The 24,558-nt window shown below is 45.4% G+C and overlaps 3 protein-coding genes across 3 annotated transcripts in view; 2 read left to right on the plus strand and 1 right to left on the minus strand.

The window, feature by feature from the left end:
• LOC149453334 (uncharacterized) overlaps positions 1-24,558 on the minus strand; it is a 320,806-nt gene that overhangs the window by 70,533 nt on the left and 225,715 nt on the right. The window lies entirely within an intron of this gene.
• LOC149453339 (uncharacterized) lies at positions 4,152-14,045 on the plus strand. Its single transcript, XM_089688315.1, has 6 exons — positions 4,152-4,238; positions 4,325-4,448; positions 4,565-4,662; positions 4,791-4,929; positions 6,679-7,542; positions 12,353-14,045. The coding sequence occupies exons 2-6, from the start codon at positions 4,364-4,366 to the stop codon at positions 13,378-13,380; spliced, it is 2,214 nt and encodes a 737-aa protein (XP_089544441.1). The 5' UTR covers positions 4,152-4,238; positions 4,325-4,363; the 3' UTR covers positions 13,381-14,045.
• Positions 17,465-24,558, plus strand: part of LOC149453340 (uncharacterized) — a 66,497-nt gene continuing 59,403 nt past the window's right edge. The window contains exons 1-2 of the mRNA XM_089688568.1: positions 17,465-17,581; positions 18,264-18,434. Coding sequence (XP_089544694.1) covers positions 18,324-18,434 — 111 coding nt within the window. The 5' untranslated portion in view covers positions 17,465-17,581; positions 18,264-18,323. The remainder of the gene's footprint in view (positions 17,582-18,263; positions 18,435-24,558) is intronic.

The raw sequence follows: 24,558 nt of genomic DNA on the forward strand, positions 1-24,558 counted from the left end.
GGTACACGAGGTGCAGAAGGTGGATGGTACACGAGGTGAAGAAGGTGGATGGTACACAAGGTGGAGGTGGATGATACACAAGGTGGATGGTACACAAGGTGGAGAAGGTGGATGGTGCACGAGGTGGAGAAGGTGGATGGTACACAAGGTGGAGGTGGATGATACACAAGGTGGAGAAGGTGGATGGTACACGAGGTGCAGAAGGTGGATGGTACACAAGGTGGAGAAGGTGGATGGTACACGAGATGGAGAAGGTGGATGGTACACGAGGTGAAGAAGGTGGATGGTACACAAGGTGGAGGTGGATGATACACAAGGTGGAGAAGGTGGATGGTGCACGAGGTGGAGAAGGTGGATGATACACAAGGTGGAGAAGGTGGATGGTACATGAGGTGGAAGTGGATGATACATACAAAGAAAAAACTGGTCACCTACCCAGGTCTATAACTGGCTTTTTAAACAGTGAACATGGAATGCATCACAAAGTAAAAAATAGGACTATCCAGTTCAACTTGCTAGCCTACCCCAGTCTAATAATGGCTATTGTCGGCAAGGAACATGGATAAGTATAACTTATCAAAAGAGGGGGATAAGAAAGCTAGTTCAAACTGCCAGCCAGTTAGCCAACTATCAAAAACCAAATTAACCTGTCTAAGAACATGCGTTTAAAAACGGGTTTAGTTAGCACACATTTGCAAATACATACGTAAGCCACAGAGCTACATCACGGCACCCTGAGTATCTGTGGTCCTAACTATAAATCTTGTGAGTCCTCACAATTGAGGCAACCAAAGGTGGTGGGGATGAGGACCTTGTACTCATCAACATGGGGACAAGATGGAGAAGTACACAAGGTGGATGATACACAAGGTGGAGAAGGTGGATGGTACACAAGGTGGAGAAGGTGGATGGTACACAAGGTGGAGAAGGTGGATGGTACACAAGGTGGAGAAGGTGGATGGTACACAAGGTGGAGAAGGTGGATGGTACACAAGGTGGAGAAGGTGGATGGTACACAAGGTGGAGAAGGTTGATGGTACACAAGGTGGAGAAGGTCGATGGTACACAAGGTGGAGAAGGTCGATGGTACACAAGGTGGAGAAGGTCGATGGTACACAAGATGGAGAAGGACGGTGGTACACAAGGTGGAGAAGGTCGATGGTACAAAAGGTGGAGAAGGTGCTTTGTGTACCCCTTACTAATTCATCTACTTGGGGAGTATCTGGGGAACCCCTTAATTGTAATGATGACTTCCAGATTATAATAATCCCCCCCACTCATAAACCCCTACAACCAATGGTGGTGGGGATGAGGACCTCGTAGTCATCAACATGGGGACAAGATGGAGAAGTACACAAGGTGGAGAAGATGGATGGTATCAGGAAAGCTCCATGCTGAGGGCATGGTACAGCTTTAGCTACCAAATTATGATTTGATAGACACCAAATATGATATGGATCTTATTTGCATAAGATCCATATCATATTTGGTAGACCCCCTACAAACAAAGTTGGTGGGGATGAGGACCTCGTATCATATTTGGTGTCTATCGAATCGTGATTTGGTATCTGAAGCTGTACCATGCCCTCAACATGGAGCTTTCCTGATAAAACATCTTGTTCCCATGTTGATGAGTACGAGGTCCTCATCCCCACCACCTTTGGCTGTAAGGGTCTACGAGTGGGGTGGATTATTGGAATCTGGACGTTGTCATTGCAATTAAGGGGGTCCCCAGATACTCCCCCAGTAGATGAATTAGTAAGGGGTACACAAAGCACCTTCTCCGTCTTATGTACCATGCACCTTCTCCACCTTGTGTATCATCCACCTTCTCCACCTTGTGTACCATCCACCTTCTCCACCTTGTGTACCATCCACCTTCTCCGCCTTGTCTACCATCTACGAGTGGGGGGATTAGAGGAATCTGGAAGTCGTCATTGCAATTAAGGGGGTCCCCATATACTCCCCAACCAGATGAATTAGTAAGGGGTACACTTTTTGACAAGTCCTTTATTAAAAATAAACCGTACACAATGTAAATCCATCCTTAGTCATATGGTCCAGCAACGCAGATCCACTTCAATCACAATGACATAGTCAAGAAGGCTGCATTCTCTTATAAAGGTCTGGCATGGATTTTCGGGGTACCCACACTTTTTTTTGTGCCTAGGGTTTTCTGTAATTGCAGCAGTTGTCTGTGAGAGAACACGATTGTCACCGGATTGCATGCAGATTATTGGTGGTGTTTGGCAGCTTCACAATTCTTAGACTGCACCAGACTGTATGCAAGATTCATATCTGGCTGTGAGCACCTAGCCAGCTAAATTTGGGTGAATTTGGCCGGCAAAATTCCAGGCAGTGATAGTTGTTTTACCTTTCTAAAGTAAGCCCTCTCCTCGTTCCTCCTTCACCAAACAAGGTCCTCACCCCGGTTGGCGAGTCATGGTGGAAAAGAAGACACAGAGGGGAGAAGATAGAAAAAGTGGTGGGATCTAAGAGAGAAGGCCAAACTTACTTGGATCATGGACCATGAAGATAAAAGGTAGATTGGGGCTGATCATGGTTAGGAGGAACCAGAGAACACTGTTCTGCTGAAGGTAACAGGGCATTTAATTTGAGAGCTACTCAAAAAAGATCTATAGACGGTTGTGCTATAGATTGTGACCATAGATGGTTTGTACGTGAGGATCAAGGTAAGTAACAAATACAATAAATGTGCCGTGATGCTGGTGTTGATGTACAGGAGTACAAAGTAGACTGCCGTGCTTAGATTCTCCACAAGATGGTGATCTGTTTTATAAGCCTGCAAAGAAGGAAATGATGTAAGTACAGACAGGAAGTGATGTAGGGCGAAGACAGGAAGTTCCAGTTCAGAGGTGATTGAGTAGGAAATTATGAGACATGACTGGATCTTGAGTCAGATCAGGTAATATCATGATATTTTGGGTAATGGCTATAAATATAGAACCATTTATCCAACTGTCTGTCCAGAGCCTCTGGTTTATAGACCGGATACGTCCTAAATATAGAACCATTTATCCAACCGTCCATTCAGAGCCTCTGCTTTATAGATCGGATACGTCCTAAATATAGAACCATTTATCCAACCGTCCATCCAGAGCCTCTGGTTTATAGCCTGGATACGTCCTAAATATAGAACCATTTATCCAACCGTCCATTCAGAGCCTCTGCTTTATAGATCGGATACGTCCTAAATATAGAACCATTTATCCAACCGTCCACCCAGAGCCTCTGTTTTATAGACCGGATACGTCCTAAATATAGAGCCATTCATCCAACCGTCCATCCAGAGCCTCTGGTTTATAGACCGGATACGTCCTAAATATAGAACCATTTATCCAACCGTCCATCCAGAGCCTCTGGTTTATAGGCCGGATACCTCCTAAATGTAGAACCATTTATCCAACCGTCCATCCGGAGCCTCTGGTTTATAGACCGGATACGTCCTAAATATAGAACCATTTATCCAACCGTCCATTCAGAGCCTCTGGTTTATAGACCGGATACGTCCTAAATATAAAACCATTTATCCAACCGTCCATCCAGAGCCTCTGGTTTATAGACAGATGCCCCCAGACCTATTTTGTTGGAATGTCCCCTTTAGGCCTATTTTCTCCCATACTCAGTTCAGTTTGACACTCATCACCTGGGCAGGAAGGCAGAAGATTGTCAAACAAATGGAACAAGGAACATGTACCAAAATATAATAAATGAAGCTGTCATGTATAATAATGGAAGTAAAAACTGCGTTTATACGTGGCATTCACCTCGGACAGGGAAATATTTGTGCATTAGTCAGAATTGGCTGAACAGCAAAGCTTGTGTTCATACCAAACATAACGGTCATCCTGGTACAGTCCAAATAATTATCAGTTTATTATCTGTCTACAGAGAGTCATCTATAGATCAGGAGGAGGTAAGGAGGATTCTGGGAGGTCACATGACATTACTCTTATCTCTATTAATAGAACACCGACCTGACCAGAGAGGTGAGGAGGATTCTGGGAAGTCTGTGGTGATAATTGTTACTTTCTCTCTATACTCAGGATTATAAAATAGTGAAGGAAATATCTGGAGATCCATCACCACTCAGCAGCCGTCTTCACAGGAAATCACCCATCACAGTGCCTCCACCTCACTGCCTGACAACAGAGGGAACCAGTGCCAAGAAGATTCTAGAAGTCACCCAGAAGATCATTGATCTGCTGACAGGAGAGGTGAGCGGTGCCGGGAATTCTGGGACATTCTCCAGTAACAGACAAGGGATGTGTCTGGATGGTGACTGTATCATTGTGTGTGTCAGGTTCCTATAAGGTGTCAGGATGTCACTGTCTATTTCTCCATGGAGGAGTGGGAGTATTTAGAAGGACACAAGGATCTCTACAAGGACGTCATGATGGACAATCAGCCGCCCCTCACATCACCAGGTAAGAGGAGACTTTATTGTAAAGGAGAGAGCAGTACGGAGGATCCACCTAGATCCCCCATCATCTGATAAACACATAGAAACAATGGATTCAGTCAGTGTGTGTGTTTCCTACAGATGGATCCAGTCATGGGAACCCACCAGAGAGATGTCCCCGTCCTCTGTATTCCCGGGATTCCACACAGGAAGATCACAACATCCCCCACCATCATCAGGTAGGCATTCTAAGCTATGAGATGACAAAGGGGACCAGGCAATAGAACTCAAATATATTTCTAAACTATGAGATATTCTTTTTTATTTTGTTGACATTTTTATCAGTTTTATAATATTTGGGGTTTAGGATGAAGAACTGAAAGACATCAAAGTTGAGATTAAAGAGGAAGAAGAAGAGACGTTGGTGAGTGAAGATCAGCAGTCTATGGAGGAGGAGATGATTATGAAATGTGAAGAGGAGGAGTTTTCTCTAAGTATGGACACAAGTAAGTAATATGTAATAAAGTAATAAACACTAAATTCAGAAAAAAGTTAACATGTCATTTTTCTTTGATAAGTATTAAGTATGTATTTGAATAAATGCAAGGTCGAGATATTGTACACCATATGAAAGGTCCATTTCCGTTCCTCATTATAACGTCATGTTCCCAACAAATGAGGAGGAGATACTGGACACCATATGAAAGGTCCATCTCCATTCCTCAATATAACGTCATGTTCCCAACAAATGAGGTGGAGATACCGGACACCATATGAAAGGTCCATCTCCATTCCTCAATATAACGTCATGTTCCCAACAAATGAGGTGGAGATACTGGACACCATATGAAAGGTCCATCTCCATTCCTCAATATAACATCATGTTCCCAACAAATGAGGAGATACTGGACACCATATGAAAGGTCCATCTCCATTCCTCAATATAATGTCATTTTCCCAACAAATGAGGAGGAGATACTGGACACCATATGAAAGGTCCATCTCCATTCCTCAATATAACATCATATTCCCAACAAATGAGGAGGAGATACTGGACACCATATGAAAGGTCCATCTCCATTCCTCAATATAATGTCGTGTTCCCAACAAATGAGGAGGAGATACTGGACACCATATGAAAGGTCCATCTCCATTCCTCAATATAACGTCACGTTCCCAACAAATGAGGAGGAGATACTGTACACCATATGAAAGGTCCATCTCCATCCCTCAATATAACGTCATGTTCCCAACAAATGAGGAGGAGATACTGGACACCATATGAAAGGTCCATCTCCATTCCTCAATATAACGTCATGTTCCCAACAAATGAGGTGGAGATACCGGACACCATATGAAAGGTCCATCTCCATTCCTCAATATAACGTCATGTTCCCAACAAATGAGGTGGAGATACTGGACACCATATGAAAGGTCCATCTCCATTCCTCAATATAACATCATGTTCCCAACAAATGAGGAGATACTGGACACCATATGAAAGGTCCATCTCCATTCCTCAATATAATGTCATTTTCCCAACAAATGAGGAGGAGATACTGGACACCATATGAAAGGTCCATCTCCATTCCTCAATATAACATCATATTCCCAACAAATGAGGAGGAGATACTGGACACCATATGAAAGGTCCATCTCCATTCCTCAATATAATGTCGTGTTCCCAACAAATGAGGAGGAGATACTGGACACCATATGAAAGGTCCATCTCCATTCCTCAATATAACGTCACGTTCCCAACAAATGAGGAGGAGATACTGTACACCATATGAAAGGTCCATCTCCATCCCTCAATATAACGTCATGTTCCCAACAAATGAGGAGGAGATGCTGGACACCATATGAAAGGTCCATCTCCATTCTTCAATATGTTGTAATGTTTAAAAGAAATGAGGTCAGGAGTAACACATGAGGCCTCTGTATCTAGCAAATTGTCCATCACTGTTGCACGCCCTATAAAAGGTCCATCTCTGTTCTTCATCAAGTTTCTAAGGAATGAGGTGGAGGAAGGTCCATCTCTGTTCTCACAGTAACAATGTCATTGATGCAATCACTATTACTGAGGGTGTTTATTGTGTTTTGTATCCTTTGTCTGGTTTGTATTCATATTTTCTGTTCTGATTGCACCAATTCCATGCCGGAGCTCTGAGATACTGTAGAGCGTTAGACCAACATTCTGTATATGACTTCTGAAGGAAGAATTCCTCTAACATGGAAACGTTGATTTCCAACAGGTGGACTCTATGTCTGGAATAACGGATCTTCAGAATATAAAGCAGATGAAGATGCCACCACACAATGTCCTCCAGGAGAAAATCCCGATACACAAATAATACACCAGAGACCTCATCACTCGCAGAGACCAATGGATTCCTCTGATCCTGAGGGATCTTCCCATAACCCACATACTATTACTGCTGACACCAATCTGGGATCTCACCGTCCAGATACACCAACAGATCCATCTCATCTCAAGGGATCGTCTTTAAACCATGAAGGAGATCACACAGGAGAGAGTTCCTGGTCATGTACGATGTCTGAGAATTCATTCAAAGAAACCGGAGATACTCTTATAGACCAGAAAAGTCACAAGAGTGTTCGTACCTTCTCATGTTCAGAGTGTGGGAAATGTTTCAATCATAAAGGAAACCTTCTTAATCACCAGAGAGTTCACACCGGTGAACGTCCGTTCTCATGTTCAGAGTGCGGGAAATGTTTCATTCAGAAAGGACATCTCCTTAATCACCAGAGAGTACACACGGGCGAGCGTCCTTTCCCATGTTCAGACTGCGGGAAATACTTTAGTGACAAAGGAAACCTCCTTCAACACCAGAGGACTCACACGGGTGAGCGTCCATTTTCATGCTCAGAGTGCGGGAAATGTTTCTTTCAAAACAGAGACCTTGTTGTTCACCAGAGAATTCACACGGGTGAGCGGCCTTATTCATGTTCCGAGTGTGGGAAATCTTTCATTAAGAAAGGAAAACTTGTTATCCACCAGAGAATTCACAAGAGTGAGAGTGCTTTCTCGTGTCCAGAGTGCGGGAAAGGTTTCAGTCAGAAAGCATACCTTCTTAAACACCAGAGAACCCACACAGGTGAGTGTGCTTATTCATGTTCAGAGTGTGGTAAAGGTTTCATTCAGAAAAAAGACCTTGTCTTTCACCAGAAATATCTCACAGGTGAATACCTTTACTTATGTTCAGAGTGTGGGAAACCTTTTACACAGAAAAGATCTCTTTTATACATCAGAGAAGCCATAAGAGTGAGCATGCTTTCTCATGTCCAGAATGTGGGAAATGATTCAGTGAGAAAGGAGACCTTCTTAATCACCAGAGAAGTCATACTGGTGGATTGTCATTTCTGATGCTCAGAGTGTGGGAAATGTTTCATTCATTCAGAAAGATTACTACTACACCAGAGAATACACACAGGTGAGCGTCTCTATTCAGGTTCACAGTGTGGGAAATGTTTCATTCAGAAAGAGACTACTTCTACACCAGAGAGTACACACAGGCGAGGGTCCCTATTCACGTTCACAGTGCGGGAAATGTTTCAAGGGCAAGGGAAACCTCCTTCAACGCCTAAAAATTCACATGGGTGAGTGTCCTTATTCATGTTCAGTGTTCGGGAAATGTTTCACTTAAAAAAAAAAAAAAAGTATCCTTGATCGACACCAGAGAATTCACACGAATGAACAACCTTTTTCAACCCCCTTCCTGGCTCTTTGGGAACTTTTAAATACTTGGAGGTGGGGCATTTGGGTCATAGTACCGCTGTGATTGGCTGTCCCAATGGTTGCATGATCGCTAGTATGCTTCAGGAGCTTTCCAGCACCCACCGGGAGCGCGCAGGGTTCCATTACGGCTGCTGGCTGGGCAGATAGCAGAGCAGAGGGATAGCAGCAGCCTCAGTCTATCTCCGTCTTAATCGTTTCCAACGCGTTTCATCCTGACTATGGGGTTTAATCCTGGAGGTCTCCCCTGTGAGGACGACGAAACGTGCGGGGGGCATAGCTAAGGTGCCTAAGGCTTCTGCTATCCCTTCCATGCACGATATTGCTCGGTGTGTGGCTCTTGGGACACATTCTTTGCTTTTAAATCTCTCTTTTTTTGGAAGTTTTAATTTCGATTCTTTTATTCTGTGTCAATCACGTATTCGGATTCACTAAAGTAAACATAAAAAAAAGCTCAATATTTTGATCCGTGTCCAATTTTCAAAATGAACATCTACAATTTACGTGACTATTTATTTCAGGTACTCATATAATGCCGTCAATTTACTCAGCTCTTTACATATATATTGTACATTCACATCAGTCCCTAACCCTCAAGGGGCGTACAGTCTAAGGTCCCTAATTCACATTCATACATACACATACTAGGGCCAATTTAGACAGGTGCCAATTAACCTACCAGCATGTCTTTGGAGTTTGGGAGGAAACCAGAGTACCCAGAGGAAACCCACACAGGCACAGAGAGAACATGGAAAATCCAGGCAGGAGGTGCCATGGTTGGGATTTGAACCAACGACCCTAGTACTGCCAGGCGGAAATGCTAACCATTTAGCCACTGTGCTGCCCATATATATATATGTATGATTTTGAATGTTCGCCCACTCACAAAGAAATGATCGGTCTAAAAATCGAATGTTCGGTGTATTGTAACACTGAGAGACAGAATAGCAACAACAAATTCAGCAGAAATGCATGTCTAACAAATGATGACTGATCTGCATGTTCATGAGGGAAATAAGGATTTGATCCCCTTCACAAAACATGACTTAGTACTTGGTGGCAAATCCTTTGCTGGCAATCACAAAGGTCAGACGTTTCCTGGAGTTGGCCCCCAGGTTCGCACACATCTCAGGAGGGATTTTGGCCCACTCCTCTTGGCAGATCCTCTCCAAGTCATTAAGGTTTGGTGGCTGACGTTTGGCAACTCCAACTTTCAGCTCCCTCCACAGATTTTCAATTGGCTGAAGGTCTGGAGACTGGCTAGGCCACTCCAGGACCTTAATGTGCTTTTTCTTGAGCCACTCCTTTGTTGCCTTGGCCGTGTGTTTTGGGTCATTGTCATGCTGGAACACCCATCCAGTACCCATTTTCAATGCCCTGGCTCAGGGAAGAAGGTTCTCACTCACGATTTGATGGTACATTGCCCCGTCCATCGTCCCTTTGATGCGGTGCAGTTGTCCTGCCCCCATAGCAGAAAAACACCCCCAAAGCAGAATGTTTCCACCACCATGTTTCACAGTTGGGATGGTGTTCTTGGGGTCATAGGCAGCATTCCTCCTCCTCCAAACACGGCGAGTTGATTTGATGCCAAAGAGCTGGATTTTGGTCTCATCTGACCACAACACTTTCCACCAGTCCTCCTCTGCATCATTCAGATGTTCAGTGGCAAACTTCAGACGGACCTGGACATGTGCTTTCTTGAGCAGAGGGACCTTGCGGGCACTGCAGGATTTCAGTCCTTGACGGCGTAGTGTGTTACCAATTGTTTTCTTGGTGACTGTGGTCCCAGCTGCCTGGAGATCATTGACAAGATCCTCACGTGTAGTTCTGGAATGATTCCTCACTGTTCTCATGATCATTGACACCTTACGAGGTGAGATCTTGCATGGTGCAGCAGACCTACAGAGACTGACAGTTGTTTTGTGTTTCTTCCATTTGTGAATGATTGCACCAACTGTTGTCACCTTCTCACCAAGCTGCTTAGCCATAGTTTGGTAGCCCAGTCCAGCCTTGTGTAGGTCTACAATCTTGTCCCTGACATCCTTGGACAGCTCTTTGGTCTTTGGCACGGTGGAGAGTTTGGAATCTGATTGTTTGATTGCTCCTGTAGACAGGTGTCTTTTATACAGGTAACAAAATGAGATTAGCAGCACTCCCTTTAAGAGACTGCTTCTAATCTCAGCTTGTTACCTGTATGAAGGACACCTGGTAGCCAGAAATCCTGCTGAATGATAGGGGATCAAATCCTTATTTCCCTCATGAACATGCAGATCAGTCATCATTTGTTAGACATGCATTTCTGCTGAATTTGTTGTTGCTATTCTGTCTCTCAGTGTTACAATACACCGAACATTTGATTTTTAGACCGATCATTTCTTTGTGAGTGGGCAAACATTCAAAATCAGCAGGAGAGCAAGTACGCATTTCCTTCACAGTATATATAAATATATATATAGAGATGTGATTTGATGCAGCCCTACCACCCTGTAGCAGTACTTCTGCCATAGGGCAGTCAGGAAGCAGTTGATGAGACGAGGAGTATCGAAGGTCCAGTTCTACACGTGAGTCAGCCAGTGCTTTATGGATAGATGGAGCCTCTACAATATTTCACAGTATTCCCATTGCTGCCATCTTGGTTGACCTTATGGTCGTGGTGATCGGTTTTAGAATGTACCAGCCATGTTCTTCATCAGTGGTAGGTCTCAAGAACCATGGAGATCATCAATTCCATGCCGGACCAACATCCTGTATATGACTTCTGAAGGAAGAATGAAAGGTCCATCTCCATTCCTCAATATAACGTCATGTTCCCAACAAATGAGGAGGAGATACTGGACACCATATGAAAGTTCCATCTCCATTCCTCAATATAACATCATGTTCCCAACAAATGAGGAGGAGATACTGGACACCATATGGAAGGTCCATCTCCATTCCTCAATATAACGTCATGTTCCCAACAAATGAGGAGGAGATACTGGACACCATATGAAAGGTCCATCTCCATTCCTCAATATAACGTCATGTTCCCAACAAATGAGGAGGAGATACTGGACACCATATGAAAGGTCCATCTCCATTCCTCAATATAACGTCATGTTCCCAACAAATGAGGAGGAGATACTGGACACCATATGAAAGGTCCATCTCCATTCCTCAATATAACGTCATGTTCCCAACAAATGAGGGGGAGATACTGGACACCATATGAAAGGTCCATCTCCATTCCTCAATATAACGTCACGTTCCCAGCAAATGAGGAGGAGATACTGTACACCATATGAAAGGTCCATCTCCATTCCTCAATAGAACGTCATGTTCCCAACAAATGAGATACTGGACACCATATGAAAGGTCCATCTCCATTCCGCAATATAACGTCATGTTCCCAACAAATGAGGAGGAGATACTGGACACCATATGAAAGGTCCATCTCCATTCCTCAATATGACGTCACGTTCCCAACAAATGAGGAGATACTGGACACCATATGAAAGGTCCATCTCCATTCCTCAATATAACATCATGTTCCCAACAAATGAGGAGGAGATACTGGACACCATATGAAAGGTCCATCTCCATTCCACAATATAACGTCATGTTCCTAACAAATGAGGAGATACTGTACACCATATGAAAGGTCCATCTCCATTCCTCAATATAACGTCATGTTCCCAACAAATGAGGAGGAGATACTGGACACCATATGAAAGGTCCATCTCCATTCCTCAATATAACATCATGTTCCCAACATATGAGGAGGAGATACTGGACACCATATGAAAGGTCCATCTCCATTCCTCAATATGTTGTAATGTTTAAAAGAAATGAGGTCAGGAGTAACACATGAGGCCTCTGTATCTAGCAAATTGTCCATCACTGTTGCACGCCCTATAAAAGGTCCGTCTCTGTTCTTCATCAAGTTTCTAAGGATTGAGGTGGAGGAAGGTCCATCTTTGGTCTCACAGTAACAATGTCATTGATGCAATCACTATTACTGAGGGTGTTTATTGTGTTTTGTATCCTTTGTCTGGTTTGTATTCATATTTTCTGTTCTCATTGCCCCAATTCCATACCAGAGCTCTGAGATACTGTAGAGCGTTAGACCAACATCCTGTATATGACTTCTGAAGGAAGAATTCCTCTAACATGGAAATGTTGATTTCCAACAGGTGGACTCTATGTCTGGAATAATGGATCTTCAGAATATAAAGCAGATGAAGATGCCACCACACAATGTCCTCCAGGAGAAAATCCCGATACACAAATAATACACCAGAGACCTCATCACTCGCAGAGACCAATGGATTCCTCTGATCCTGAGGGATCTTCCCATAACCCACATACTATTACTGCTGATACAATTCTTAGATCTCCCAGTCCAGATACACCAACAGATCCATCTCATCTCAAGGGATCTTCTGTAAACCATGAAGGAGATCACACAGCAGAGTGTTCCTGGTCATGTACGATGTCTGGGGAATCTTCCAAAGAAACCGGAGAGCCTCTTACACACCAGAAAGGTCACAAGAGTGAGCGTTTTTTCTCATGCTCAGCGTGCGGGAAATGTTTCAATCATAAAGGAAACCTTCTTAACCACCAGAGAGTTCACACAGGCGAACGTCCTTTCTCGTGCTCAGAGTGTGGGAAATCTTTCATTCAGAAAGGACACCTCCTCAACCACCAGAGAGTGCACACGGGCGAGCGTCCTTTCCCCTGCTCAGACTGCGGGAAATACTTTAGCGACAAAGGAAACCTCCTTCAGCACCGGAGGACTCACACGGGCGAGCGTCCCTTTTCGTGCTCAGAGTGCGGGAAACGTTTCTATCAGAAAAGAGACCTGGTTGTTCACCAGAGAATTCACACGGGTGAGCGGCCTTATTCGTGTACAGAGTGCGGGAAAGCTTTCATTAAGAAAGGAAAACTTGTTATCCACCAGAGGATTCACAAGAGCGAGCGTCCTTTCTCATGTCCAGAGTGCGGGAAAGGTTTCAGTCAGAAAGGATACCTTCTTAAACACCAGAGGACTCACGCAGGTGAATGGCCTTTTTCCTGTTCAGAGTGCGGGAAAGGTTTCATTCAGAAAAGAGACCTTGTTATTCACCTGAGATATCACACGGATGAGCGTCCTTATTCATGGTCACACAGTCACACGCAACACGTCCTGAACACGTCAGAAGTGAGGACCGTATTACTATAATTCCTGCAGACCTATACCTACCATATCACACCCCAAAAAATACCACCACGCCTCCATGGAGGCCACCCACCAGATTCTCCAAACTATGACCCTCCAGGTGTTGAACTACAAGTCCCATGAGGCCTTGCAAGACTCTGAAAGCCCCCAGGCAAAACTCCCAGAGGCATGATGGGACTTGTAGTACTTCAACAGCTGGAGGGCCATAGTTTGGAGACCCCTGGCTTAGAGAGTATGCCAATGTCATGTCTTTAGTTCTAACTAGCCAATGGCCACTAAAGTGTTCCTGAACCCCCAACAGTACAATCAGTCTGTAGATGCAGCACAGCATGCTGGTTATACTCCATGTGGGACCTAAGGGGTTAATCCTCTGCATTGTGTAAAGAAGGCTGTTTGATTCTGTCTTCTCTCAGTACAGGGCCAATCAGCACTGTCCAGAGGTCAGGGGTTCTACATCCTCCTAGAGCAGAATTAAAACTCCTTCTAGAAGCTTTAACCTGTGCTCTGCTGGACACTGATAGAAGTCACAAGACTGCTCTATACTAATGATGAGAAAAAGGGATTTAGCAGTTTTTATTTACTAAAATAATTGCATTTCCATGTTGTGTGTGCTGGGGGAGACTGGATATAGTGAATGCGGGGTCCGGGGAGAGCGGATATAGGGAATGCTGGGTCCGTGGGGGGCGGATATAGTGAATGTGGGGTCCGGGGAGGGCGTATATAGTGAATGCGAGATCCGGGGAGAGCGGATATAGGGAATGCTGGGTCCGGGGGGAGCGGATATAGTGAATGCGGGGTCCGGGGAGAGCGGATATAGTGAATGCGGGGTCCGGGGAGGGCAGATATAGTGAATGCGGGGTCTGGGGAGAGCGGATATAGTGAATGCGGGGTCCGGGGAGAGTGAATATAGTGAATGCGGGGTCCGGGGAGGGCGGATATAGTGAATGCGGGGTCTGGGGAGCGCGGATATAGTGAATGCGGGGTCCGGGGAGAGTGAATATAGTGAATGCGGGGTCCGTGGAGGGCAGATATAGTGAATGCGGGGTCCGGGGAGAGCGGATATAGTGAATGCGGGGTCCGGGGAGAGTGAATATAGTGAATGCGGGGTCCGGGGAGGGCGGATATAGTGAATGCGGGGTCTGGGGAGCGCGGATATAGTGAATGCGGGATCAGGGGAGGGCAGATATAGTGAATATGGGGTCCGGGGAGAGCGGATATAGAGAATGCGGGGTCCGGGGAGAGCGGATATAGTGAATGCGGGGTCCGGGGAGAGCGGATATAGTGAATGCGGGGTCCGGGGAGAGTGAATATAGTGAATGCGGGGTCCGGGGAGGGCGGATATAGTGAATGCGGGGTCTGGGGAGCGCGGATATAGTGAATGCGGGATCAGGGGAGGGCAGATATAGTGAATATGGGGTCCGGGGAGAGCGGATATAGAGAATGCGGGGTCCGGGGAGAGTGGATATAGTGAATGCGGGGTCCGGGGAGAGCGGATATAGTGAATGCGGGGTCCGGGGAGAGTGAATATAGTGAATGCGGGGTCCGGGGAGGGCGGATATAGTGAATGCGGGATCAGGGGAGGGCAGATATAGTGAATGTGGGGTCCAGGGAGAGCGGATATAGTGAATGCTGGGTCCGGGGAGAGTGGATATAGTGAATGCGGGGTCCGGGGAGGGCAGATATAGTGAATGTGGGGTCCGGGGAGAGCGGATATAGTGAATGCTGGGTCCGGGGAGAGTGGATATAGAGAATGCGTGGTCCGGGGAGAGCGGATATAGTGAATGTGGGGTCCGGGGACAGCGGATATAGTGAATGCGGGGTCCGGGGAGAGCGGATATAGTGAATGCGGGGTCCGGGGAGAGCGGATATAGTGAATGTGGGGTCCGGGGACAGCGGATATAGTGAATGCGGGGTCCGGGGAGAGCGGATATAGTGAATGCGGGGTCCGGGGAGAGCGGATATAGGGAATGCGGGGTCCGGGGAGAGCGGATGTAGTGAATGCGGGGTCCGGGGAGAGCGGATATAGGGAATGCGGGTTCCGGGGAGAGCGGATATAGGGAATGCGGGGTCTGGGGTTAGCGGATATAGTGAATGCGGGGTCCGGGGTGAGCGGATATAGTGAATGCGGGGTCCGGGGAGAGCGGATATAGTGAATGGGGGGTCCGGGGAGAGCGTATATAGGGAATGCGGGGTCTGGGGTGAGCGGATATAGTGAATGCGGGCTCCTGAGTCTCTTTGTTGACCTGATCTCCAACACATGCGGTTTCACAGATGTATAAAAAACAAATACAAAGTAACACTCAGTTAAACACCAACCCCTGATGTTGGGAGCGCAGACGGCGGATGGGACACATTAGCTCTCCTATGGAGAATATACAGAAGATTCTTCTATATCATATTTGGTGTCTATCGAATCATAATTTGGCAGCAGTAGATCTTATCACCATCAAAACTACCAGACTGGATGTCCTCTGAACGGACCAAAGACCAGATTAGCTTTTCATGTGTTTTTTCTACCTGTAATCTTTTTTTTTTTTTTTACTTTTACTGCTGTGAATTGTCTGTTTTGCAAAATATGTTTTCTTGCACTGCTAACTTTTCATTTCAATAAAATATTTAAAAATCATTCAGCTGAATCTATAAATGTTTTAGGCCCATAAATTATGATTCGTTGCCTCTTTGGGAGGGGGCTGCCGCGTTTTAAAACTCACATTTCAGTCCTGTCTGTCACAGATACTACTTAACCTCCTCCCACCGATGGGCGGTTTCTCGGCGGGTGGGCTTTAACGCACAGAGGTTGCATATATGTGGCCCTATGTAAACACTTTTCTGTGCTGAGAGCGTGCATCCACCACAGTCGCCGGTGGGGGACCGGAAAGCTTCCGATGCATGTGTGCGATCGGGAGCCTTCCGATCTTGTGAACGCTACCCACATGGAAGAAAAATATATTTGAAATACTACAATTTTGGCCGTATTTAATATATTTCAAAATATATTTCAATAAATATATATATATATACACCTGTATGTTGAAATGTGTTTTTATTACAAAATATCTGAAAAATATTTAAAAAAAATACATTACACATTTGCATTATTTGTATTTAACCACGTCCTGCCCGCCATATAGTCCAATGATGGGCGCAAGGTTGTTCTTTTGTTCTGGGACGACATCATATGACGTCCTCCCATTCTCACCACACATGCGCGGCTCAGGGAGCGTGCAGCACGGTGATCGGCGGTGCGCTGTGTCCCTTGGACACAGCGGATCACTGATCCACGGAAAGAGCCGAAGATATTGGCTTGGTCATGTGATCAGCTGTGTCCAATCACAGCTGATCACATGTAAACAGGGAAATGCTGGTTATCGGCATTTCTCTCCTCTTGAGCTGTCACGCTGACAGAGGAGAGCCGGTAATCGGCATTCCTCGGAGGGGACATCTACACTGATCATCACAGCACTGATGATCAGTGTAGCCCCAGCAGTGCCACCTGTCAGTGCTCATCAGTGCCACGTGCAGTGCCACATCAATGACACATATCAGTGCCCATCTGAGCTGCCTTTCAGTGTCACCCGTCAATGCCACCTATCAATGCCAATCAGTGCTGCCAATCAGTGCCACCTATCAGTGCCTGTCAAGCCACCCAACAGTGCCACCTAACAGTGCAGCCTATCAGTGCCCATCACTACAGCCTCATTAGCGCACGTCAGTGAAGGAGAAAAATCACTTATTTACAAAATTTTATAACAAAAACTAAGAAAAAACTTTTTTTTTTTTCCAAATTTTCTGTGGTTTTTGGTTTAAGAAAAAATAAAAACCCCGATGTGATTAAATACCACCAAAAGAAAGCTCTGTCTAAAAAGAATGATAAAAATTTCATATGGGTACAGTGTTGCACGACCGCGTAATTGTTATTCAAAGTTGGCCTGGGCAGGAAGGGGGGGGGGAGTGTCCGGTAGTACTTGAATAAAAACATAAACAACAAAAATGATAAAAGCAGATTTGAATGTACAGCAGTACACAGTGGGCTGCATTACTCACATTCTCCACAAGATGAAGATCTCTCCTGTGAGCCTGGAAAGCAAAGAAGGAAGTGATGTCATCTACAGACAGGAAGCAATGTAGGGTGAAGACAGGAAATTCAAGAAGAGAGGTTATTTGGTAGGAAATTAAGAGATTACAGGATTTTGAGGCAGAACAGGTAATATATTTTGGTTATTAGCCATAAAAATAGAACCATTTATCCAACCGTCCATCCGGAGCCTCTGGTTTATATACCGGATACGTCCTAAATATAGAGCCATTTATCCAACCGTCCATCCAGAGTCTCTGGTTTATAGACCGGATACGTCCTAAATATAGAGCCATTTATCCAACCGTCCATCCAGAGCCTCTGGTTTATATACCGGATACGTCCTAAATATAGAACCATTTATCCAACCGTCCATCCAGAGCCTCTGGTTTATAGACTGGATACGTCCTAAATATAGAACCGTTTATCCAACCGTCCATCCAGAACCTCTGGTTTATAGACCGGATACGTCCTAAATATAGAACCGTTTATCCAACCGTCCATCCAGAGCCTCTGGTTTATAGACCGGATACGTCCTAAATATGGAACCGTTTATCCAACCGCCCATCCAGAGCCTCTGGTTTATAGACCGGATACGTCCTAAATATAGAACCATTTATCCAACCGTCCATTCAGAGCCTCTGGTTTATAGACCGGATACGTCCTACATATAGAACCATTTATCCAACCGTCCATCCAGAGCCTCTCACATCACTCTTATCTCTATAAATAAAACAAGGACCAGACCGGAGAGGTGAAGAGGATTCTGGGAAGTCTGTGGTGATAATTGTTACTTCCTCTCTATACACAGGGATATAAATTAGGGAAGGAAATATCTGGTGAGCCTTTACCACCCAGCAGCCATCTTCACATGACATCACCCATCACAGGGCCTCCACCTCACTGCCTGACAACAGAGGGAGCCAGTGCCAAGAAGATTCTGGAAGTCACCCAGAAGATCCTTGATCTGCTGACAGGAGAGGTGAGCGGTGCCGGGAATTCTGGGACATTCTCCAGTAACAGACAAGGGATTTGTCTGGATGGTGACTGTATCATTGTGTGTGTCAGGTTCCTATAAGGTGTCAGGATGTCACTGTCTATTTCTCCATGGAGGAGTGGGAATATTTAGAAGGACACAAGGACCTCTACAAGGACGTCATGATGGACAATCAGCCGCCCCTCACATCACCGGGTAAGAGGAGACTTTATTGTAAAGGAGAGAGCAGTACGGAGGCTCCACCTAGATCCCCCATCATCTGATAAACACATAGAAACAATGGATTCAGTCAGTGTGTGTGTTTCCTACAGATGGATCCAGTCATGGGAATCCACCAGAGAGATGTCCCCGTCCTCTGTATTCCCGGGATTCCAAAATGGAAGATCACACCATCCCTCACCATCATCAGGTAAGTGGGAGTGAGCATGAAGACCTAATAGTGTATTCCAATCTACAAAATGTCATTCTTCGATGTAACCTTTTGTTCTTTATTTTTTTACAAATCTGTACTGTATCTTATTCGTGATTTAGGAGGAAGAACTAAAAGACATCAAAGTTGAAATTGAAGAGGAGGAGAAGATGCTTGTTAGTGGAGTTCAGCAGTCTATGGAGAAGGGTGATCTTCTGTATTCCCAGGATTTCACAAAGGATGATCCTAGCATGTCTTACAAAGTTCAGGTACAGGGGCAAACAAACATAAATATTGTTCTAAATTATGGGATTACATTATTATATTTATTTATTATTGACAGTTTTATCAATTTTATCATTATTGGGGTTCAGGATGAAGAAATGAAAGACATTAAAGTTGAGGTTAAAGAGGAAGAAGAAGAAACGTTGGTGAGTGGAGATCAGCAGTCTATGGAGGAGGGGGAGATGAATATGAAAAGTGAACAGGAGGACGCTTCACTTTATATCGATACAAGTGAGTAAACACTACATTCTGAAAAATCTCACATCATTTTTCTTCGATGAATATAAATATTTATTTAAATCCTGGACACCACATGAAAGGTCCATCTCCGTTCCTCAATATAACGTCATGTTCCCAACAAATGAGGAGGAGATACTGGACACCATATGAAAGGTCCATCTCCATTCCTCAATATAACGTCATGTTCCCAACAAATGAGGAGGAGATACTGGACACCATATGAAAGGTCCATCTCCATTCCTCCATATAACATCCTATTCCCAACAAATGAGGAGGAGATACTGGACACCATATGGAAGGTCCATCCCCATTCCTCAATATAATGTCATGTTCCCAACAAATGAGGAGGAGATACTGGACATCATATGGAAGGTCCATCTCCATTCCTCAATATAACGTCATGTTCCCAACAAATGAGGAGGAGATACTGTACACCATATGGAAGGTCCATCTCCATTCCTCAATATAACGTCATGTTCCCAACAAATGAGGAGGAGATACTGGACACCATATGAAAGGTCCATCTCCATTCCTCAATATAACGTCATGTTCCCAACAAATGAGGAGGAGATACTGGACACCGTATGGAAGGTCCATCTCCATTCCTCAATATAACGTCATGTTCCCAACAAATGAGGAGGAGATACTGTACACCGTATGAAAGGTCCATCTCCATTCCTCAATATACAGTCATGTCCCCAACAAATGAGGAGACTATAATAACATGTAATCATTGATTTCCAACAGGTGGACTCTATGTCTTGGACAACTCATCTTCAGAACATAAAGCCACATCACAATATTCTCCCAGAGTGAATCGCATTACACAAATAATACATCATAAGACGTATCATATGGAGAGATCATGGGATTTCTCTGATCCTGAGGAATCTTTTGACAATCCACACACTATAACTTATGAAACACATCTGGGATCCCACAGTACAGATCCATCTAATCCCAAGGAATCTTCTGTAAGCCAAGAAGGAGATCATACAGGAGAGCGTTCCCGGTCACGTACGATGTCCGGGGAATCTTTGAAAGAAACCAAAGAGCCTCTTATACAGCAGAAAAGTTATCAGGCGTACTCCTGTCCAGAGTGCGGGAAACATTTCAATCAGATAAGCAACTTTCTCCGTCACCAGAGAGTTCACACGGGCGAGCGGCCTTTCTCATGTTCTGACTGCGGTAAATGCTTTAGCGACAAAAGAAACCTCCTTAAACACCAGAGCAATCACACGGGTAGACATCCCTATTCATGTTCAGAGTGCAGGAAATCTTTCTTTCAGAAAGGAGAACTTAATAATCACCAGAGAATTCACACCGGTGAGCGTCCTTACTCATGTTCAGAGTGCCGGAAATCTTTCATTCAGAAGGAACACCTTCTTAAACACCAAAGAATTCATACGGGTGAGCGTCCTTACGCATGTTCAGAGTGTGGAAAATGTTTCACAGACAAAGGAAACCTTCTTAAACACCAGAAAATTCACACGGGCGAGCGCCCTTATTCATGCTCAGAGTGCGGGAAATCTTTCCCTCAGAGAGAAAAACTTCTTATACACCAGAGAAGTCACACGGGTGAGCGTCCTTTTCCATGCTCCGTGTGCGGGAAATGTTTTATTCGGAAAGGCGCCCTTGATCGACACCAGAAAATTCACGAAGACTAACATCCCTTTTTTTATGTTCTGACGGTCAAATGGGGATTGGGTCAAGAATAACTTGGAGAGAACATCTACGTTCTTCTTGTATTCACAATGTGTAAAAGGTTTCAGTTAAAGTGTTACTAAACCCCGGACCCCGCATTCACTATATCCGCTCTCCCCGGACCCCACATTCACTATATGCTCTCTCCCCGGACCCCGCATTCACTATATCCGCTCTCCCCGGACCCCACATTCACTATATGCTCTCTCCCCGGACCCCGCATTCACTATATCCGCTCTCCCCGGACCCCGCATTCACTATATCCCCTCTCCCTGGACCCCGCATTCACTATATCCACTCTCCCCGAACCCCGCATTCACTATATCCGCTCTACCCGGACCCCGCATTCACTATATCCGCTCTCCCCGGACCCCGCATTCACTATATTCGCTCTCCCCGGACCCCGCACTCACTATATCCACTCTCCCCGGACCCTGCATTCACTATATCCGCTCTACCCGGACCCCGCATTCACTATATCCGCTCTCCCCGGACCCCGCATTCACTATATCCGCTCTCCCCGGACCCCGCATTCACTATATCCACTCTCCCCGGACCCCGCATTCACTATATCCACTCTCCCCGGACCCCGCATTCACTATATCCGCTCTCCCCGGACCCCGCATTCACTGTATCCGCTCTCCCCGGACCCCGCATTCTCTATATCCGCTCTCCTCGGACCCCACATTCACTATATCCTCTCTCCCTGGACTCCGCATTCACTATATCCGCTCTCCCCGGACCCCACATTCCCTATATCTGCTCCCCCTTAGGTCCCGCAGTTTGTATAACCAGCATGTTTACTGCATCTACAGACTGATTGTACTGTTGGGGGCTCAGTAACACTTTAGAGAATATCCCTTATTGTTATTCAGAATCTTCACTTTGGCTAATACCATTTTTTCTGTTCAAATTGGTTTATTTGGATGCATTGCAAAAGTATAATGTGGACTTTTGGGTGTGATGTAATAACAGAAAATATAGTAAACATACAGAGCTGACTTGGACGCCTGCAGAACGCACCACAGAAGTAAACTGTGGCAATACATGGGCAAATCTGATCACCCGTGGGCCATACTTTTTATTGGTTTCCGTGCACCGCCTGAGAGCAAAAGCAGTGAACCACAAGCCGCACACTGAGCAATCTCGTATATCAAGAAGATGATAGCTGCCACACCTTATGACGCATTTCTTCCCGCCCACTGGGTTTAGTCTTGGGGAAGCGGCGAAACGCATCGATGGTGTGACTCTGGGACAGAGGTAGACTGAGGCTGTTATTATCTTCTCAATGTATGAGATTGTTAGGTGTTTTGCCCCGCCCACCCTCCATGACTAAGCCCTTGGGGTGGGGTAAAATGCGTCAGTAAGTGTGGCCAGGACAGAGATAGACCATTATCTTCTTGATGTATGAGATTTAGGTGTTACGCCCCACCCACCCTCCATGACTAAGCTCCTTGGGTGGGGTGAAATGCGTCGGAAAGTGTGGCCAGGACGGAGATAGACTATCCTCTTCTTGATGTATGAGATTGTTAGGTGTTACGCCCCACCCACCCTCCATGACTAAGCTCCTTGGGTGGGGTGAAATACATCTGAAAGTGTAGCCAGGACGGAGATAGGCTATCCTCTTCTTGATGTATGAGATTGTTAGGTGCTTCGCCCTGCCTACCCTCCATGACTAAGCCCCTTGGGTGGGGCGAAACATGTCGGCAAGTATGGCCAGGACGGAGATAGTCTATCCTCTTCTTGATGTATGAGATTGTTAGGTGTTTTGCCCATCCTCCATTACTAAGCCCCATAGGTGGGGCGAAATGCATCGGAAAGTGTGGCCAGGATGGAGGTAGACTATCATCTTCTTGATGTATGAGATTGTTAGCTGTTACGCCCCACTCACCCACCATGACTAAGCCCCTTGGGTAGGGCGAAACACGTCGGTACGTGCTGCTAGGGCGGAGACTATCATCTTCTTGATGTACGCTCGGTGTGTGACTTCTGGCTCACCATTTTTGCTCTCAGACATTGCAAGCAGTTTAGATGTCCAGCCTGCGCCCTGAATAGAATCCACCAGGCATGGCTGTGCAAGCCGGAGCAGGGACCTGAAGTTTTTACCAGGTTCACAATTATATTTAGCTCGTTTTATTGAAGGAGCTAGCTTTTCATTGGACCAACTACCAGAGTATCGGCAGTTGGTCCAACGCAACCACCATGACCATTGGACCAAAATACCAAGTATACCGTGGGGCAAAAAAGTATTTAGTCAGCCACCAATTGTGCAAGTTCTCCCACTTAAAGAGATGAGAGAGGCCTGTAATTGGCATCATAGGTAGACCTCAACTATGAGAGACAAAATGAGAAAAAAAATCCAGACAATCACATTGACTGATTTGGAAAGAATTTATTTGCAAATTATGGTGGAAAATAAGTATTTGGTCAATATCAAAAGTTAATCTCAATACTTTGTTATATATCCTTTGTTGGCAATGACAGAGGTCATACGTTTCCTGTAAGTCTTCACAAGGTTGGCACACACTGTTGCTGGTATGTTGGCCCATTCCTCCATGCAGATCTCCTCTAGAGCAGTGATGTTTTGGGGCTGTCGCTGGGCAACACGAACTTTCAACTCCCTCCAAAGGTTTTCTAATGGGTTGAGATCTGGAGACTGGCTAGGCCACTCCAGGACCTTGAAATGCTTCTTACGAAGCCACTCCTTTATTGCCCGGGCGGTATGTTTGGGATCATTGTCATGTTGGAAGACCCAGCCACGTTTCATCCTCAATGCCCTTGCTGATGGAAGAAGGTTTGCACTCAAAATCTCACGATACATGGCCCCATTCATTCTGTCCTGTACATGGATCAGTCGTCCTGGTCCCTTTGCGGAGAAACAGCCCCAAAGCATGATGTTGCCACCCCCATGCTTCACAGTAGGTATGGTGTTCTTTGGATGCAACTCAGCATTCTCTTTCCTCCAAACACGACGAGTTGTGTTTTTACCAAACAGTTCTATTTTGATTTCATCTGACCATATGACATTCTCCCAATCCTCTTCTGGATCATCCAAATGCTCTCTAGCAAACTTCAGACGGGCCCGGACATGTACTGGCTTAAGCAGGGGGACATGTCTGGCACTGCAGGATCTGAGTCCCTGGCGTGTGGTCCTGGGATTTTTGCTTCGTTCTTGTGATCATTTTGACCCCACGGGTGAGATCTTGCGTGGAGCCCCAGATCGAGGGAGATTATCAGTGGTCTTGTATGTCTTCCATTTTCTAATTATTGCTCCCACAGTTGATTTGTTCTCACCAAGCTGCTTGCCTATTGCAGATTCAGTCTTCCCAGCCTGGTGCAGGTCTACAATTTTGTTTCTGGTGTCCTTCGACAGCTCTTTGGTCTTCACCATAGTGGAGTTTGGAGTGTGACTGTTTGAGGTTGTGGACAGGTGTCTTTTATACTGATAACAAGTTCAAACAGGTGCCATTG

This window comes from Staurois parvus, unplaced genomic scaffold (genome assembly GCF_062004578.1).
Source record: "Staurois parvus isolate SC_StPar_1 unplaced genomic scaffold, SC_StPar_1.0 ptg000449l, whole genome shotgun sequence".
In the NCBI taxonomy this organism is placed as follows: Eukaryota; Metazoa; Chordata; class Amphibia; order Anura; family Ranidae; genus Staurois; species Staurois parvus.